The sequence below is a fragment of the Eretmochelys imbricata genome, chromosome 12 (assembly GCF_965152235.1).
Source record: "Eretmochelys imbricata isolate rEreImb1 chromosome 12, rEreImb1.hap1, whole genome shotgun sequence".
NCBI lineage: Eukaryota > Metazoa > Chordata > Testudines > Cheloniidae > Eretmochelys > Eretmochelys imbricata.
This window is the reverse complement of record NC_135583.1, coordinates 11,938,309-11,952,959: the sequence shown is the minus strand read 5'-3', so window position 1 is coordinate 11,952,959 and position 14,651 is coordinate 11,938,309. Positions and strand designations below refer to the sequence as shown.

Below are 14,651 nucleotides of genomic sequence, written 5' to 3'. Positions count from 1 at the left end.
GGCACCCAAAAAATAAGGCACCCAGCACCTCTTGTTGCTTTTTGGATGTGAAAGTGTACAGCACCCAATGCATTTAGGATCTAAAAGTAAACTCGTTTTACCCAGACTTTCCATTTTCTTTTTTCAATTCAGCTCCTTGTTTCCAACCTTTCAGCTTATCAGCATTACTTTATTTAATATAAAGTAGTGAGTTTACCTTGGATCAATTATACCTTTTCCTGTGTAATTTCCAAAGCTTAATATATCTGTTACTGCTCAGCCGCAGGGACAACTTGTCCAGCTGGATCCTAAATTATTTCAACCCTTAATTCAATTGTATTTTTGCCACAGACCAGCCAATGAGCATAATTCTTTTATGCCTAAGAAGCCTCTTTAGAAATAATCCAATAGCCCACATTAAAATATAGGTCACTGCGAGAGCTGCCAAGTGGCTGACTTGTCATAACTTTGAAGATAGGCTCTGAGTCTCCTTGGGTGCTGCTGATGCTTCCAGTGCTTGCAGGCTTAATTTTAAAACAATCAGCTCAACAAAAACAATTTACTTACAACTGTCCAAACTACTCAATGTTAGCTCGGAAGCTAATTCACTAATTCGCTACTTGGTGCTGTGGTTGGGTAAATGCTGCACTCAGAGCAACTGGAGATTTCCTAGTACCAAGTAATTTTATAAATCTAAGTACCTTTATAGACCAATTGCTGTAGGATCAGAGAGAATTTGGGCCCAAGGAACTGAGTCAATACACACATGAAGTAAACATGTATATTAAAAAAAAAAAAGCAAAGCAACCTTCATATGCTGAGAAGTGAAATATTTTCTGGTAGGATGCTTTACCCCAGCTCTCTGCTAATACTGCAAATTATAAATATTAATGTCCGTTAAAATAAATACAAAGATTACCTGCATTTTCACCTTAGTTTAAAAAGGCGTCTTACTCAGTGGGTTAACATCTTGGGAAAATCTTCAAATATTAACTGGCTTTTCTTCCTCTTTCCTCTTTAGGAAACAAAGCCTAATTCAAAGGTCAATGAGGTCAATCAGGCCCTTGTAGCATATATTGGCCTACAGATTTTAAAAAAATATATATATATCCACTGAAGACACCTTTTTCCCCCACTACTGAATGGATCTGAATGTGCCATGCAGAAACTGAAAGATCATCATCTGTAGACGTCCAAAATGAACCTAATTTTTACAACTGTTTGTATGGTGCCTGTGTATGTACAGCACCTAACACTTAAGTCCCTGACCTGGATAGCTGTTAAGTGCTACCACAATAGAAATATTAGGTAATAGCATGAACCATAGATTTTGTGCATTCTTCACTGGGGAGGTAGCTTGTTTATTTAATACAAATTACTTATTCCTGGGTCTCCTTTGCAAAGCCAAAGATGACAAGTAGGATTTAGACAAGTGGAGTTTCTGTTCATTCCCTCTCTTCAAATATGGGCATGTAATTCCCACTGGCCATAAAGGGAGCTTTGTATTTGCATCAGAGGACGTAATTTGACCCCAAAGATTAATAGAAGTACAAATAGCAATCTCCCCCTGTGAATAATTCAGATGTTTTCATTGTTTGCTTTGGATTTAGTGAAATTAATGAGTCAGTTGCTGTTTTCCAGTTGAGAAGAGAGTACGTTTGTGGTCCATTTGTGCCTTTGGATGTTAAGCATGAGTCTCGTTAAAGTCAATGGGAGTTGTGTCTCTACGGGTAAAGCTGACCTCGAGTATGTTTAATATTCAGTGTTGTACACAATACACTTAGGGCCTCATTATTTTCTCACTCTTTACACAAAAAATCAAAAGGAACCACATTTTACACTTCCTCCACCTGCCATCTTATCATAAGTATCACAGAGAGACTTGCCTTATGTTGTTGCTTAAAGTCTCTTCAACTGGAGCTGGAACAGCCACTAAATTCCTAATATTTTAGAGTCACATTTACCAGCCAACGCCCTCTAAAGGCAGTCTAATGATGAAAAGCTTCCTCTAAACCTCAAGCTCATCCAAATTTCGAAGTGTCTTCATAGTTATTAGACTGTAGGATCTGTGGGGCGCTCTCTGTGTGTTTAGGGTCCCATTTTGCTTGACACCGTACAGTCTTGGTTGGGGCCTATAGACACTACTGTAAACTACTACTACTAATGAAGTATCTTGTGACTACCTTGATTTGGAGACGCACATAATTCCATGAGACCAACGTTTTCCCACAATCCTTACATGAAATAACAAGTTAAAACGCTCTTTGAGAATTCCTCCAACAGGCACATCACAAGAGAGCAGTGCCACTATAAGAAAAGGGGAGAGGGACGAAAAAGAAGGGGCATACAGCTACTCTATAACTCCTGGCTTAGGTATGTCCACAGCAATTCTGAGCACCTTCTGTCCCTTGGCCTTACCAACTACCTCAATGCAATGAAGGGTATGTTTACACAACAAAGAAAAACCTGTGGCCAGCTGACTCAGGCTCCGGGGGCTCAGGCTGTGGGGCTGTTCCATTGCTGTGTAGACATTTGGGCTCGTACAGGAACTTGACCTTTGGGAACCTCCTGCCTCGCAGGGTCCTAAAGCCTGCGCTCCAGCCCAAACCCGAGCCCAGAAGTCTACACAGCAAAGAAACAGCCCTGCAGCCTGAACCCCGTGAGCCCAAGTCAGCTGGCACGGGCCAGCCCTGGGTGTCTAATTGCTGTGTAGACATCCCGAAATGAGAACTAAGACTAAATATTTTCAACCAGATTTCAATAGACCAAAATGAGGGTAGGCTTGGTTATCCTTCGAGAAGAGAAAAATCAGAGAACACTCAATTCCTGTAGGAATTGATGATAACATAGGCATTAGTCTTCATACTGAATCCGAAGTGACACTGCAACCCAGTGACAGGGACACTGTAATACTAGGGACATCAGCTTTCTAGTGAAGCATGTAATGGACAACTTGATTCCTGCTGTTCATTAAAAGGTGGTATTTGCTACAAGTAATGTTAATCCCAGTGTCTTAGCCAGTTCAGGAGTGGGTTTGCTTAGTAGCTCATTTACAAAACCATAGGTAAAAGTAATCTCTTCATGGTTTGTAGTGTTGTATGGTTTCTAAACTGTTGTCATAGTATCCTTTCTTTAGAGAGTCAGTGCAAGATGTCTTTTTTTGGCTAGTGATTCAATGTATGTAGGGCCAACCCTAGTCCCCACCGTCACAGTTCTATAAAACAATTATTCTTGCTCATCATCTCCTTACTGAGAAATACTACAACAGCCCTCCAAGACAGACTGATGGTCAACCCATACAATGAAGCCTAGATCTAGCAGAAGGCAAGGCTTCATCTTAGTCTGTATTACTTGTCTCCCTTATTTCCCAGTTGCATGAGCTCTCCACAGCAGAAAACCATTGAGATTGTGCTCAACCTCCCAAGCAATGGATTTTTGTCTGGCTAGTGAGAAAGAGAGGGATTTTGCTCCTATAATGGGGTCCCCTACAACAGATGGGAAGGAGGGAGCAGTTGGGGCCCAGTCAGGAGATCACTGCACTGCCCTTCTTGGTGACCAGAAGAGAATGGGCGGTATTTATAACTCATGCAGCCTTGGAGAGGCCCCCTTTCATTGGGACCAGACAGCAGCCACCCATGAACTGGGTAAAAGGGCTGGACTGCCTTGACCCACTATGAGCATTATGCTAGTTGCCTTCTTCCTTGGGGGGAGGGGGCAGGAAGGAATTGTTCCCTCCCCACCACACTGGCAGAGGTGGGGTGGGGGGTTGTTGTTGTTTTTTTGCCTTTCCCACAGCAGTTCCAGGACCTGGTAGGATGGAGTAGATGGCTTAGATTATAATGTCACAAGTTAAGATGCAAAAATTGTGGTGGGTGTCCAGTGCAGGAACTTGGTATGGAAGGGATACGGTTATTGAATAAAATGGATTGGAAATGGAAGTAAAAAGAAAGCATCCCATAAGGGATCTGAGTAAGAAAGGGACTAAAATTCCTATGTCTCATGCAGCAGGGAGCCAATCCTCTGCCTGCTTTTTTAACTCCTTAAACCTCTTAAAAGGGGAGGGCGATGGGGTCTCACCAGCAGGATGACTGGCACCAGTTTGGAGATTCTGTGGAAAGGATTAGGAAAATGATGATGGCCTGCATGGTACAATTTATTGCCAAGTATTACCAGATATTTTAAGCGCATAAAGTTGGCCTAATGAAACTACAGCTATTGCCCCTGACTTTCTTGCAGCATGGCCAGACAATGAATGATTCAGCGCTGGAATACATTGGACCCCAGCACCTAAATGTCTCTTTGGTCAGGGAATTGAGTGACACAAAATATCCCAAAGCCCCTGCTTCATTTTTGAGGCGAGGAAGGGCTGAACTACACCTCCCACAGGCAATTAGTGCTAGCTAGGAAGGGCTTAGAGTGGTCAGGACATCTACTGATGCAGCATCTCTTGGGGACCCTCCTAAGTTAAAACTGTCTTCCCTGAGCAGAACCCTCAAGGAAAACACTGGTTTTGCCCTTCAAGACTTCAACCTCCTCACACCCACCCCTGTTCAATCTCATCCCAGCTTGCTATCTGTACTGATCTTTCCTCAGCCATTCGTTCTGTTCTGGAACACTAAACACTATTCTGTATTAGTAATTAAGTTTCAACTTTTGCAATATTCTTCTTCCTTCCTGTCCTAAATTTGGTGGCTAGGGTTGCTATGTGCAACTTAAACAGCTGCCGCCTTCCATCCCAGAGGTGTCTCCATTTATCGTCTGTATAAGATCAAACTTGTAAAGGAATTTAATATCTTTGGGGATGAAAAGCAATGTATACATAAGGTATTCTTATTTCTCTTGTTCCTTCACATTAACTGCTTTTTATCTATAAAAGTTTTGGTTCTAGAGTGCAGGAGACAAGCTTCATCTCCATTACAATTTTAGTTGCAGTTAGCCTTGTGATATTACCCGTTGACTACTTGCAAAGTCATGATTATTTGGGAGGTATCCAGTTTAGTTACCTAAAATGTTAGGCGGCAAGTATGTTGCATTTACACAGTGTTTGTCATGTTCTTTTTGAGCAGCTGGGCCACATGAGGGATAACAGCCTAGTACTGCCTCTAGCTAATGTAGTTAGTTCTTTAACTCCAGTGGGAGACGTCTGTGCTATGTTGATAGGCCATGGATTCAGACCCTGCTGACAACCCACATTGTGGGGCTTCACACAAGCAGATAGCCCAGCTGCCTCAGTGGAAATCTGGAAGCATAATGCTAAATCTAGACTACTCTTATGCCAACACAAGAGGGTTTTCTCCAAACATTAGAGATCTCAGGGCATCTCTAACTTTGAACAATTAAGGCCAACTTGAAAGCAACCAATGGCATTCAACCATCTGATGCAAACAAAACCCATCCCAAGATATGCCCTAGCTCAGAGTAACATGCAACTAACTGCCTGCCATCTTGCTCTGCCCCACTGAGGTTTCTTACCACACTTAGTATTCCCTTTTCCTGCCTGTAACTCAAACAGCTGTCAGGCCCCATTAGGCATAACAGGATCCAGACAGATTCAAGATTAAGCAAGTTTTTAAAAATCCAATTGAGACTTTCTTACCTTGAGGGTGCAGCAGATATTACATTAGCCAGATTGCCCACACTTTCCATGTAAGAGCAATTATCACATATATTGAAAATAAGTGGGGGCTTCCTGGATTCCCCTCCCACCCCCCACAATCTCATTAGAACCAAGATCACCCCCCACCCTTCCAATTCCCCTTTGTGGGAAAAAAGGTGTTCCCATCTGCTCCTAGCAAGATTTTATCTTGTTTGTCCGGAAGGGACTAGCCAGAGGGACAGTAATTCAATCACGTGGAGAGAGGGGAGCCGGGGTTTAAAAGCTCCTTGGTGGATCACCTGCAGCTTCTGCTCCAGGAGACATTTCCAGTCCCAAAGAAAAGAAGGACTAGTGTGGTAGACCTCAGGGAGAGCGATCCCTCCTTCATTATTTCCCCCAGCTCCCTGGCTGCCAGGACATAGGACAGAGACCTTCTCAGGGCCATCTGGTGAGTTTGCCCGCATGTTTGCTTCAGGGCACTGCAAGGTGGGGTTGGGAGTGCAGTTTCTTTATGTCTAGATTTGTGTTTATCCCAAGGTGCAGGATTTGTGTTTGTCCCAAGGTGCAGATGCTCCTAATTGAGGGGGGAGGGGGCTGTGCACGTGCTGACGGTTTTTGGAGAATGTGTGTGTGTCTAGAGGAGGTGATTGTTTCTAAGGCAGCAGGTGTTGATAGGTTCTAGCTGTGGTGTGAAGTGTGTGTATGAAGGGCAGGGTGGTGGTTCCCAGGAATTTGGGTCTGGTGTGTGCACACGGGATGGAGCGTTCACAGGGTGCGGGCCATGGGGAGGTGCGTGGGGCTAGGCTATACTGGCATGGAGTCAGTGTGCCCTATCTGTATAGCTAGTGTGTGTGCGTAGAGGGCAGTGTTAGCGTATGTAGGCTCTATAAAGGCTAGTTGTGTGTGTGTGTGTGCAGACGAGCGCATATGATGGAGTCTTTACAGAGGAAGCCTGTGCAGTAAAGTACGACATGGGGCAGCGTGCAGTTCGGAAGCATGAGCATATGTCTGGGGGGTCGTGTCAGGAGGGGGGAAGGAGTTGTGTGTGTGTGATTTATTCAGCCATGCTGAAGGCAGGAAATATGAATATCTGGGTGCCATGTGTCCACAGTGTGCTCTAACTCTAGAGAGTTTCCACAAGCATAGAGTTGCTTTACCTAGATCGGGGGTCGGAGCCAAGGCACAGCTAAGGCTCAGGAAGGCTGCCAGCTGTGTGATCTGGGATGAGGGATTTCCATTCCCGAACATTACCCCTCTCCTAACTGGGTTCCTTTCTCACCTTCTGAGCTCAAGGAGGCACCTGAAATGCCTTGTCAGGTCATGCTGGCGGATGGCACTGGTGGATTATAAATCAATTCCAAATGCAGGCGCAGGCCCCCCCTCACAAAGGCTAGAATAGTACTGGGGGCAGCATGCATGAAAGCAAGTGGGCCTGCGACCTGACCTGAAGTTAGGCCGGGGTGGTGGCTGCTTAGTAGGATCACTGGGGAAAAGGCAAAAAAGTTGGACCCTACCAGTGTTTGGCCGCTACCCCCAAATTCCACTGCCTAAAGGGAGACCAAGTCTAGCCACTGCTCTGAGGGGAAGGAATCATACACACCCCCAGATCCTGATGACAACAGATCAGCTCTGGAGACCCCCCTACCCCCTGGATTCAGACAATTCTAGGCCCCTAGTTCTGTCCCCTAATTCTACTCTTCTTACACCAAAGCAGCAGGGCTGGAAATACCCTGATCCGGGGGTGCTGCGAGCCACTGAACCAAACTGCAACCCTGGTGTACCCTGGGAACCGCTTGAAGCCAGCACCCCTCGCCCCAGCACCTGTGCCCCGACCCGAGCCAGCCAGTGCCGGGCCCGCACATTCTGCTGGCGAAACGGGGACCAAGTCTGCCGACCCCTGCTCCGGGGCGGGGGACCCGGCCGCCCAGGCACCCTGGCGCTACTGCCCCCGTCCAGCGCCGGCTCCCCCCGCGGCCCCCAATTGCCCTGCTCAACCCCGCGCCGCCAGAGCAGCGGAACCTGCCTCTGCGGCGGGCTCCGGCAGCCGAAAGTTGGCGGGCTCCAGCCGGGCAGCGGCCCGAGGCGGCGGTGGGGGGCGGCCGGGGCTGCGCCGGCGGAGGCGGAGACGCGGCGCTGCCTGCCTGCCCCTGGTGCGGGGCCGGGCTCTGCCCGGGCGGTAGGACCGGGCGCGGGGCGGCGCGGGCGTAGGGAGGTTTGACATTTTCAGGTGCAAGGGGAGTGGCTGGGGCTGTTCCCTATTTAGCCAGCGGGACGTGGGGAGCGGGGCAAGGAGCCGGCAGCGCCCCACGCCAGGGACCCCTCGGCGGAGGTGGGTGGCCTGGGCGCTGGTCCCGCGCCTCACCCGGGGGCTCGCCGCCAGCCTGGCCGCAGGTACCGCTCCTGGGCCCCGAGTTTGTGACTTGGGCTCCCCCCAGCACCCCGGAGCCGAGGCTCCGTCCCGTGCAGCCGCTCGGGATCCCCCCCTCTCCCGGCCCATGTGCCTGCCTTCTTACGGCTCCCCCAGCACCGCCGGGCGGGTGCGCCCAGAGTCGCCTCCCGTGGAAAGGGCACTTCCGTTCTCCCCTTCTCCCCCCCGCCCAGCTCTCCTTCTGGGTGCTCAAGGCGAGGATGAACAAACCGATCCAGCCCGAGCGCAGAGTGTCGGCGGTGGCCCCCGTGCAGGACGGCTCCGGCCAGCCGCCGCCGCCGCCCAAGAAGGACGTGGAGCTGCTGCTGGTGAAGGAGCAGAACGGGGTGCAATACACCAGCAGCAGCCTCCTGCCGGCCGCCTCCAGCCTTCAGTACAGCGCCGAGGGGCAGCCGGAGCGGGAGACCTGGGGCAAGAAGATCGATTTCCTTCTCTCGGTCATTGGATTCGCTGTGGACCTGGCCAATGTCTGGAGATTTCCCTACCTCTGCTACAAAAATGGAGGGGGTAAGAGCACAATTTTACTGGGTCTTTCCCATCCCCAGGGCTAGAGCTTTTGCAGACCGCAGTGCTGTATTCACTTCCCAGAGTTTCCAAAGCTTTGCTTTTTTTTTTCTTTTGTACTGCAGACTGACTGAAATCATAGCTGCGCTGTGGTTCTCTAGCCTCTCCTTAATGATCTGCAGTCACTGTCACTGGTTAAGAGCGACAGGGCACGAGGGCAGGGAGCACACCCTCATCCCCCTAGAAACTCTGTTCCCTTCCTCGTAGCCTGCAGAGCATCAGCCCACAAGGTTCAGCGCTCCCTTGCAGTGTATTCCGCTGAAATCGATCAGTTCGGAATTACAGCCCCCACCTCCCGCAGAGTAAAAGTTTTGAACTGATGCTACGACTTTCGGCTGCCACTTTAGTCTTTTAGAGCTGGTTTTACGTCAGGCTGCTTGTTTTTGCAAAAGATGTGAGTGGAGTGTAAGGGGGGGGGGGGGGCGGGATGCCTACGAACAGTAAAAGAGCATCTGGAAAAGTGGTAGCTTGGCCAGTGAGAAAGTTTCTGAGGGAGACACCGCTTTTGTTTTGGATTTGATTTCCACGATCCAGTATGCAGTTTGAGCCGGTTTTTGTTTTGTTTTTGTTTTTGTTTTGTCTCCAGCGGGCAGAAGACTTGTGCAGAAGGGGTTTTCCATTTTTTGACATCACTGGCAAAAACAAACCAAAAAACCCCACCTTAATTATATTCAATTCAAACAGTCTAGCACATCTATAGCAAGACCTTAAACACAATGAGGCCTCTTTCATCCCTGTGAAATTTAAGGTGCTGCTGGTGGTGATGCCCCCGCTTCCCCTCCCCACACACACTATGCAATGGAGTAACACCATCTGTGGGTGCCTACAAATCACACCTAGAACAGACCCCATCTACCAGATGGAAGACTGTTTGCCTGAACATTCAATGCTCTGGGTAGAAGGATGGCTGGATGGAAAGCATGTACTGTGACACACAGCTATTTATGTCTTGGTGATGTGGTTGCTTGGTGATAAAGACTAACGGTTTCACATTCGTAGCATAAAAAGTCTTTCTTTCCTATGAGAAAATACATGGTGCGGGAAAATCCCACTCAGTGTAGATAGCTGAAACTGAGTTGTACGGTGGGTTATTGCACCTTCACTGTCTCTTCCTTAAAACTTAAGCTGATACCAGTAAAGGCTGGTACTTAAAAACTTAGCCTGTTTTAATACTACCCAATATTTGGAGGGGGATCAGGTAAACCATACTCCTGCTACCCATACAGATGTGTGCCAGCTGTACAGGAACTGAAAAAAATAGTCCCCAAATATACTTTGATTCAATCCAAGATAGCTCAGACACTCCACGATACTGTTGTGCCAGGCACTGCCCCTGTGTAAGGAAACAGGCAGGTGACCCTTGAGGTCTATTGCAGGTGTATCAACATCACTATCCATGACATTCTACCTGTATGCACCATTCGGAGAGCTTTTGTTTACTTGACATTCAGTGAACAGATTGTAGTTTATTTTCAGGGAGAGAGAGGCATAGTCCCTCTATTTTGCTGTAGAGTAACAGAAAGAAGTAAATTCTACAATGGTCAAACTCACTGCATTTACCCCATGATTCTGAGTCACTTCCACTCAGATTCTTCCCCGTTCCCTGAGTAGCCTGCTACTAGTTCAGGCATTTGGCGGGGTGGGGTTGGGGGGGCAGGATTCTGCATCTTCCTGTGTGTTCATTCTAACTTCAGCCAGGGCAATTTAGACACCGCTAGCACGATTTCCTGGAAAAAAGTGGGAGATGGCAGCTGGTATGTGCCTAGCTTTTTAGTGGATTCTGTCTCGTGGACCAAAAACTCTCACACGACCCTCTGATTTAGTCTTTGGGTTATATAATGTTAAGAAGTCAACCTCACTGTTGAACTCTCTGGAAATATGCATGGATGACAGATAGAGCTAACGTAAGAGCACCCTGCGATCAGCCACTCGGAAGCTTTCACTCTTCCCACCAGCAGGAAAGTGAAATTAGGGTTATTGCTGAGAGGCCCCCCAGTGCTAACAGATTCTTCAGAAACTCGGAGCAGCACTGCTCATTGGTCTGGAGACTGTAAACACTATTTTGCTGTCTCTGCTCCTCCACCTTCCTCCCTCACAGTCAGCCTTCCCTTTCCCCTTAACACATTCTAAGCAGGACAGCTCCTTCTGGCACTGGAGCAGGTTTGTTTTTGTTGAGGAGGAAAGGATGGGTTGTCATTAATGCTCAGGAGCCTCAGCTTCTGAGAGGAGGGCAGTCACTTAGCCAGGGCTTTTCTTTAAGAGCTGTTCTCAGCATGGAAGATAACCAGGGAAGGGCTGCCTCAGAGCCTTGGTTAAACTGCAGGGCATAATCACAACTAGATATTGAACGTGGCTTGTCCGGATCTTAGCCCAGGGTCAGCAGTGTGTCAGCTAATTGTGTTCAGACATGGCACCGTTTCCTAGTACAGCTCAGGCCTGAGGAGTGGGAAACAGAACAACAGAGTGGTCTTGGCTACTACCTTCTATCAAGTCTCTCTCGACTACAGTTATCTTTCTGGTATCTGAATGCTTTTCCATCCACCACCACCATGTTTGATATAGGCATTGGGCTTGCTTGGTTAGGAAGTAGAAGTCTCTGCCTCAGTGAGCTGGGCAGAGGAGACTAAGGGTGGGTGAACCTGCTTTAGGTAGTTTCAAGCCAGCTCAATACTTCGCCAGGGTGAAGTTTGGCTACACATTTGGACATAGAAGGGTTCTTGTTCTACAGGTGTTTTCCCTGCAGTAGCAGAGGTGCAACTCAATGCAGAGAAGAGGAATGCCTTCTGGGTTTCACTCCCTTCTCGCCATCCCAGAGAACCACCGGTGTTCTCAAAGGCTTGATTTGCAAATACAGCAGCGCCTGTGAAAGTTGCTATTGTAGGAGCAAAACGATGGCAACACTGCTTTTCTCTCACTGCTGCGGAGGAGAATGCCACTAGCATTTAGTGAGTTTTGCTGACTCAAATTTAGTGAAGAGTTTGAGCAAGGAGCATATAACTGCTGGCTTACACATCCATTCAGGAGATGTCACAGGCAGAGACACAAAAAATGAGATTTGAAAAGCAACAGAAATAGGAAGTGATACAGCGATCAAAGTAGCTTTTTGTTTGGCTGCTCAGTTAGCCAGAGGTGCAGTATTCACTTGGATTCCTGGTGTTGGCGAACACACCCATTGAATAAATGTCCAGAAACTTAAAAAAGGAATTAAAAAAAACCCCATTAATGGTTTCTGTTCTCCTTTTGGTGTTTATAAGGGTCTTCTTAAAGGATCTGACTGCACAAGAGAAAGAGAGAAACTTTCAATCTACAGCGTGCTGAGATCTATGAAGTAAACAAACGAAGAGCTAGAGGACATTCTAGCACTTGTAGACAAATGTGACTAAGGCTGATGTTCCTATAGTCGATTGCTGCGAGGGAGTGGCCTGCAACAAGTTCTCTCAAATGCTAAGACAGAACTAACCGCTCTGTTTTTCTTCTTACGGCTATCTGTGATTTTTGAATTCAGAGTACCATGTGATATATTGGTGAACAGAATTATATTCCCATTCCAAAATCTATAATCAATAAGGCAATATTAGGGGCTCACTGCAAACAGGAACATCCAAGCACACGAAAGATCCTTCCTGAAAGCGTTATGTGGAAGAAAATCCCCCTATTACAATAGGAAGGGGGGATGCTGTGTGAGTGCTGTCTGGGTTCCTGTGTTACTCTGAATAGGTTAGACATTGTCAATGAAAACACAGCGCACTAGAGCCTTTCCAGGCTTGTAAAGATTGTTATTCATGATGTCAAAGTGAGAGCACTTGTAGGAAGCAACTTGCTTTTTACAGGAGGGAAGTCTGAATACACACTGGACTCACCTCATTCAAAGCTGAACGTTAACAAGGATGTGTACGTATATACATACCCAGCTCTTATTAGTCAAATCCTTGAGTTCCTTTGTCAGGCAAACTTCAGGGGCTTTCCTGTGTAAGAACTGGAGATATGGCCCTTTGGGGATAGAACCTAAAGTTCCACACAAAGGCAATTTCCATTAGCTTGAATGGGAGTAGCGCACATGCAAGGAGTGCGGGGTCGTACCATTGGTTACTAGTTTGTCACAATGTGCAAGTTCATAAACTGCATCACCGCTGTTAAAAATAAATTAAAAAATCTTTCTGTTTTTACCAGCTCCCAATAAAATAACAACAACAAAGAGTAAGAAGAACCCAGTAGCATTAGACTGTTAAACAAACAGCTAGAAATATCTGTTTTTGGCATATCTTGTGGAATTACTCCAATGGGATTTCTGCACATAGAGGATAGAATGTAACCCTGCCTGAGCAACTGTAGCTCTCAAAAATATCCTTCAACAACTCATTAAAAAGCAAAGCAAAACAAAAAAAAAAAAACTTTAGCGAGATTTAAAAAGTTTGAGTGTTCATTTTTATTTTGCTTATCTTGCAGGTAAAGACAGCATTCAATGTCTGCCAGAGTTTCAGTTTGAAACAGGTCAAAGATTTATTTAAGAGGAAACTTTTAGTTCAAATACACTGGTCCTGATCCAGTTCTCAGTCCTGCACTCAGTGAAATCAATAAGGCCACTGTATCTTCTAAACTAATTTACTCTGTGACAGCAAAAACTACATACAGATACTGCAGCTTCTGGCAGACAGACAAAATGATACTCTAGAGCTGGGAGGTCCTTGAATGTTTCCACAATAGTTTGGGCTATCAGCTGTTATTGTGAATTATTTGTACTTCAGTAGTCTTCACAACACAAGAAAACTACAGCTTCCAGTAGGTAAATTGTGAAATGCCTTGCTATCAAGTATGCCAGTTTTCACTGATTTTCATACTCTCATAAATTCTTAAGCCTTATTAGAACTAACTTCTCATATAAACCTCTGGCAAGAGGTTTTTTTAAAGCAGTTCCTGGCTTTATTTGTGTATCTATGGGTCTGATCACCCCTTCCTTGATCAGGCAATATCACCGTACTTAAGTCAAGTCTGATGCCTGACCTCTTCTTCTACATTTCTCGTGAGCTTGCATTCAATGGGCGGTTTTCCCTGAGTGAGGATTGCCAAATAGAACCCTGAAGAGTTTTCCAGCACAGCTAGTAGCTTTAGAATTAGATTCTCAGAAACTTGGAAGAGGATTTATATTGGTAGTTTAGAATGTATCTAATATCCCACACTGATGCCAAATGAAGTTGAGCAACTACATGCTGAGTAATGCCTGGTATGATTAATTAGTGTACTCCTTGTGGGTGTAAGGTGATACTTTGCATTAAATTAACAGAGCAATAACATATTATTTTAATATTCATTCATTTTTAAAGTTTTCTTGCGGTTTGTAAACAAAATGAAATGTGACCCACCATCTAGAATATTTTGAATTCAGATTTATAAAAGAAAAGACTTGTTACGCTATCATGCACTTTTCTTTGTGATCCGAACTACTTGGTAAGACTGACCATGTTCAAACTTTTTATTAGGAAGCATGTAATTGTCAGATTAGTCACCAGATCCTTATTATACCATAAGACTCAAATTAAGCTTTTTATACATTCACAAAAAAGCCACAGGAACATATTTTAACAGTTCCTTGGGTATCATAATAGATATATTTTAATCTCCTCAGAGACACTTTTCCTCCTCAGTGTTTTAGACTAACAGATTTCCAGGACAGTACCTGTCTATGTTTGGTTCAAAGCACAATTCACCAACAATCAATACATTTTAGCAGAGAAATGCAGCATACCATAAAAAACCTGATTATCCTACTTTCTGTGTCACATGACAGTAACCTATGGAGTATTGTCTTTTTGTGTTCCCTTGAAATTATATAATCAACATCTCAAGTAATTTCAGTCAATTTCACTGAAAGCTCTACCCTGGAGTGGGCCTCATTGAGCAATAAAAAGTTTGGATTCAAATGTAGTGGTTAAGTTTGGTTTCCTAATACAGAGTATCCAAGTTTTATTAGCAAAGCTGTGTCAAGCCAGTGAACTCCCATGGATCCTTCAAAACGTTATGCCTGGCCCTCTCTGCAATGTGTTCATAAGCAAAAGCCTTTGGTCCCAATGTATCGTGGAAATGGCA

The 14,651-nt window shown here is 45.9% G+C and overlaps 1 protein-coding gene across 1 annotated transcript in view; it reads left to right on the top strand.

Moving 5' to 3' along the window:
* The first annotated feature begins 8,203 nt into the window (after positions 1 to 8,203).
* SLC6A2 (solute carrier family 6 member 2) overlaps positions 8,204 to 14,651 on the top strand; it is a 102,910-nt gene continuing 96,462 nt past the window's right edge. The window contains exon 1 of the mRNA XM_077830988.1: positions 8,204 to 8,510. Coding sequence (XP_077687114.1) covers positions 8,204 to 8,510 — 307 coding nt within the window. The remainder of the gene's footprint in view (positions 8,511 to 14,651) is intronic.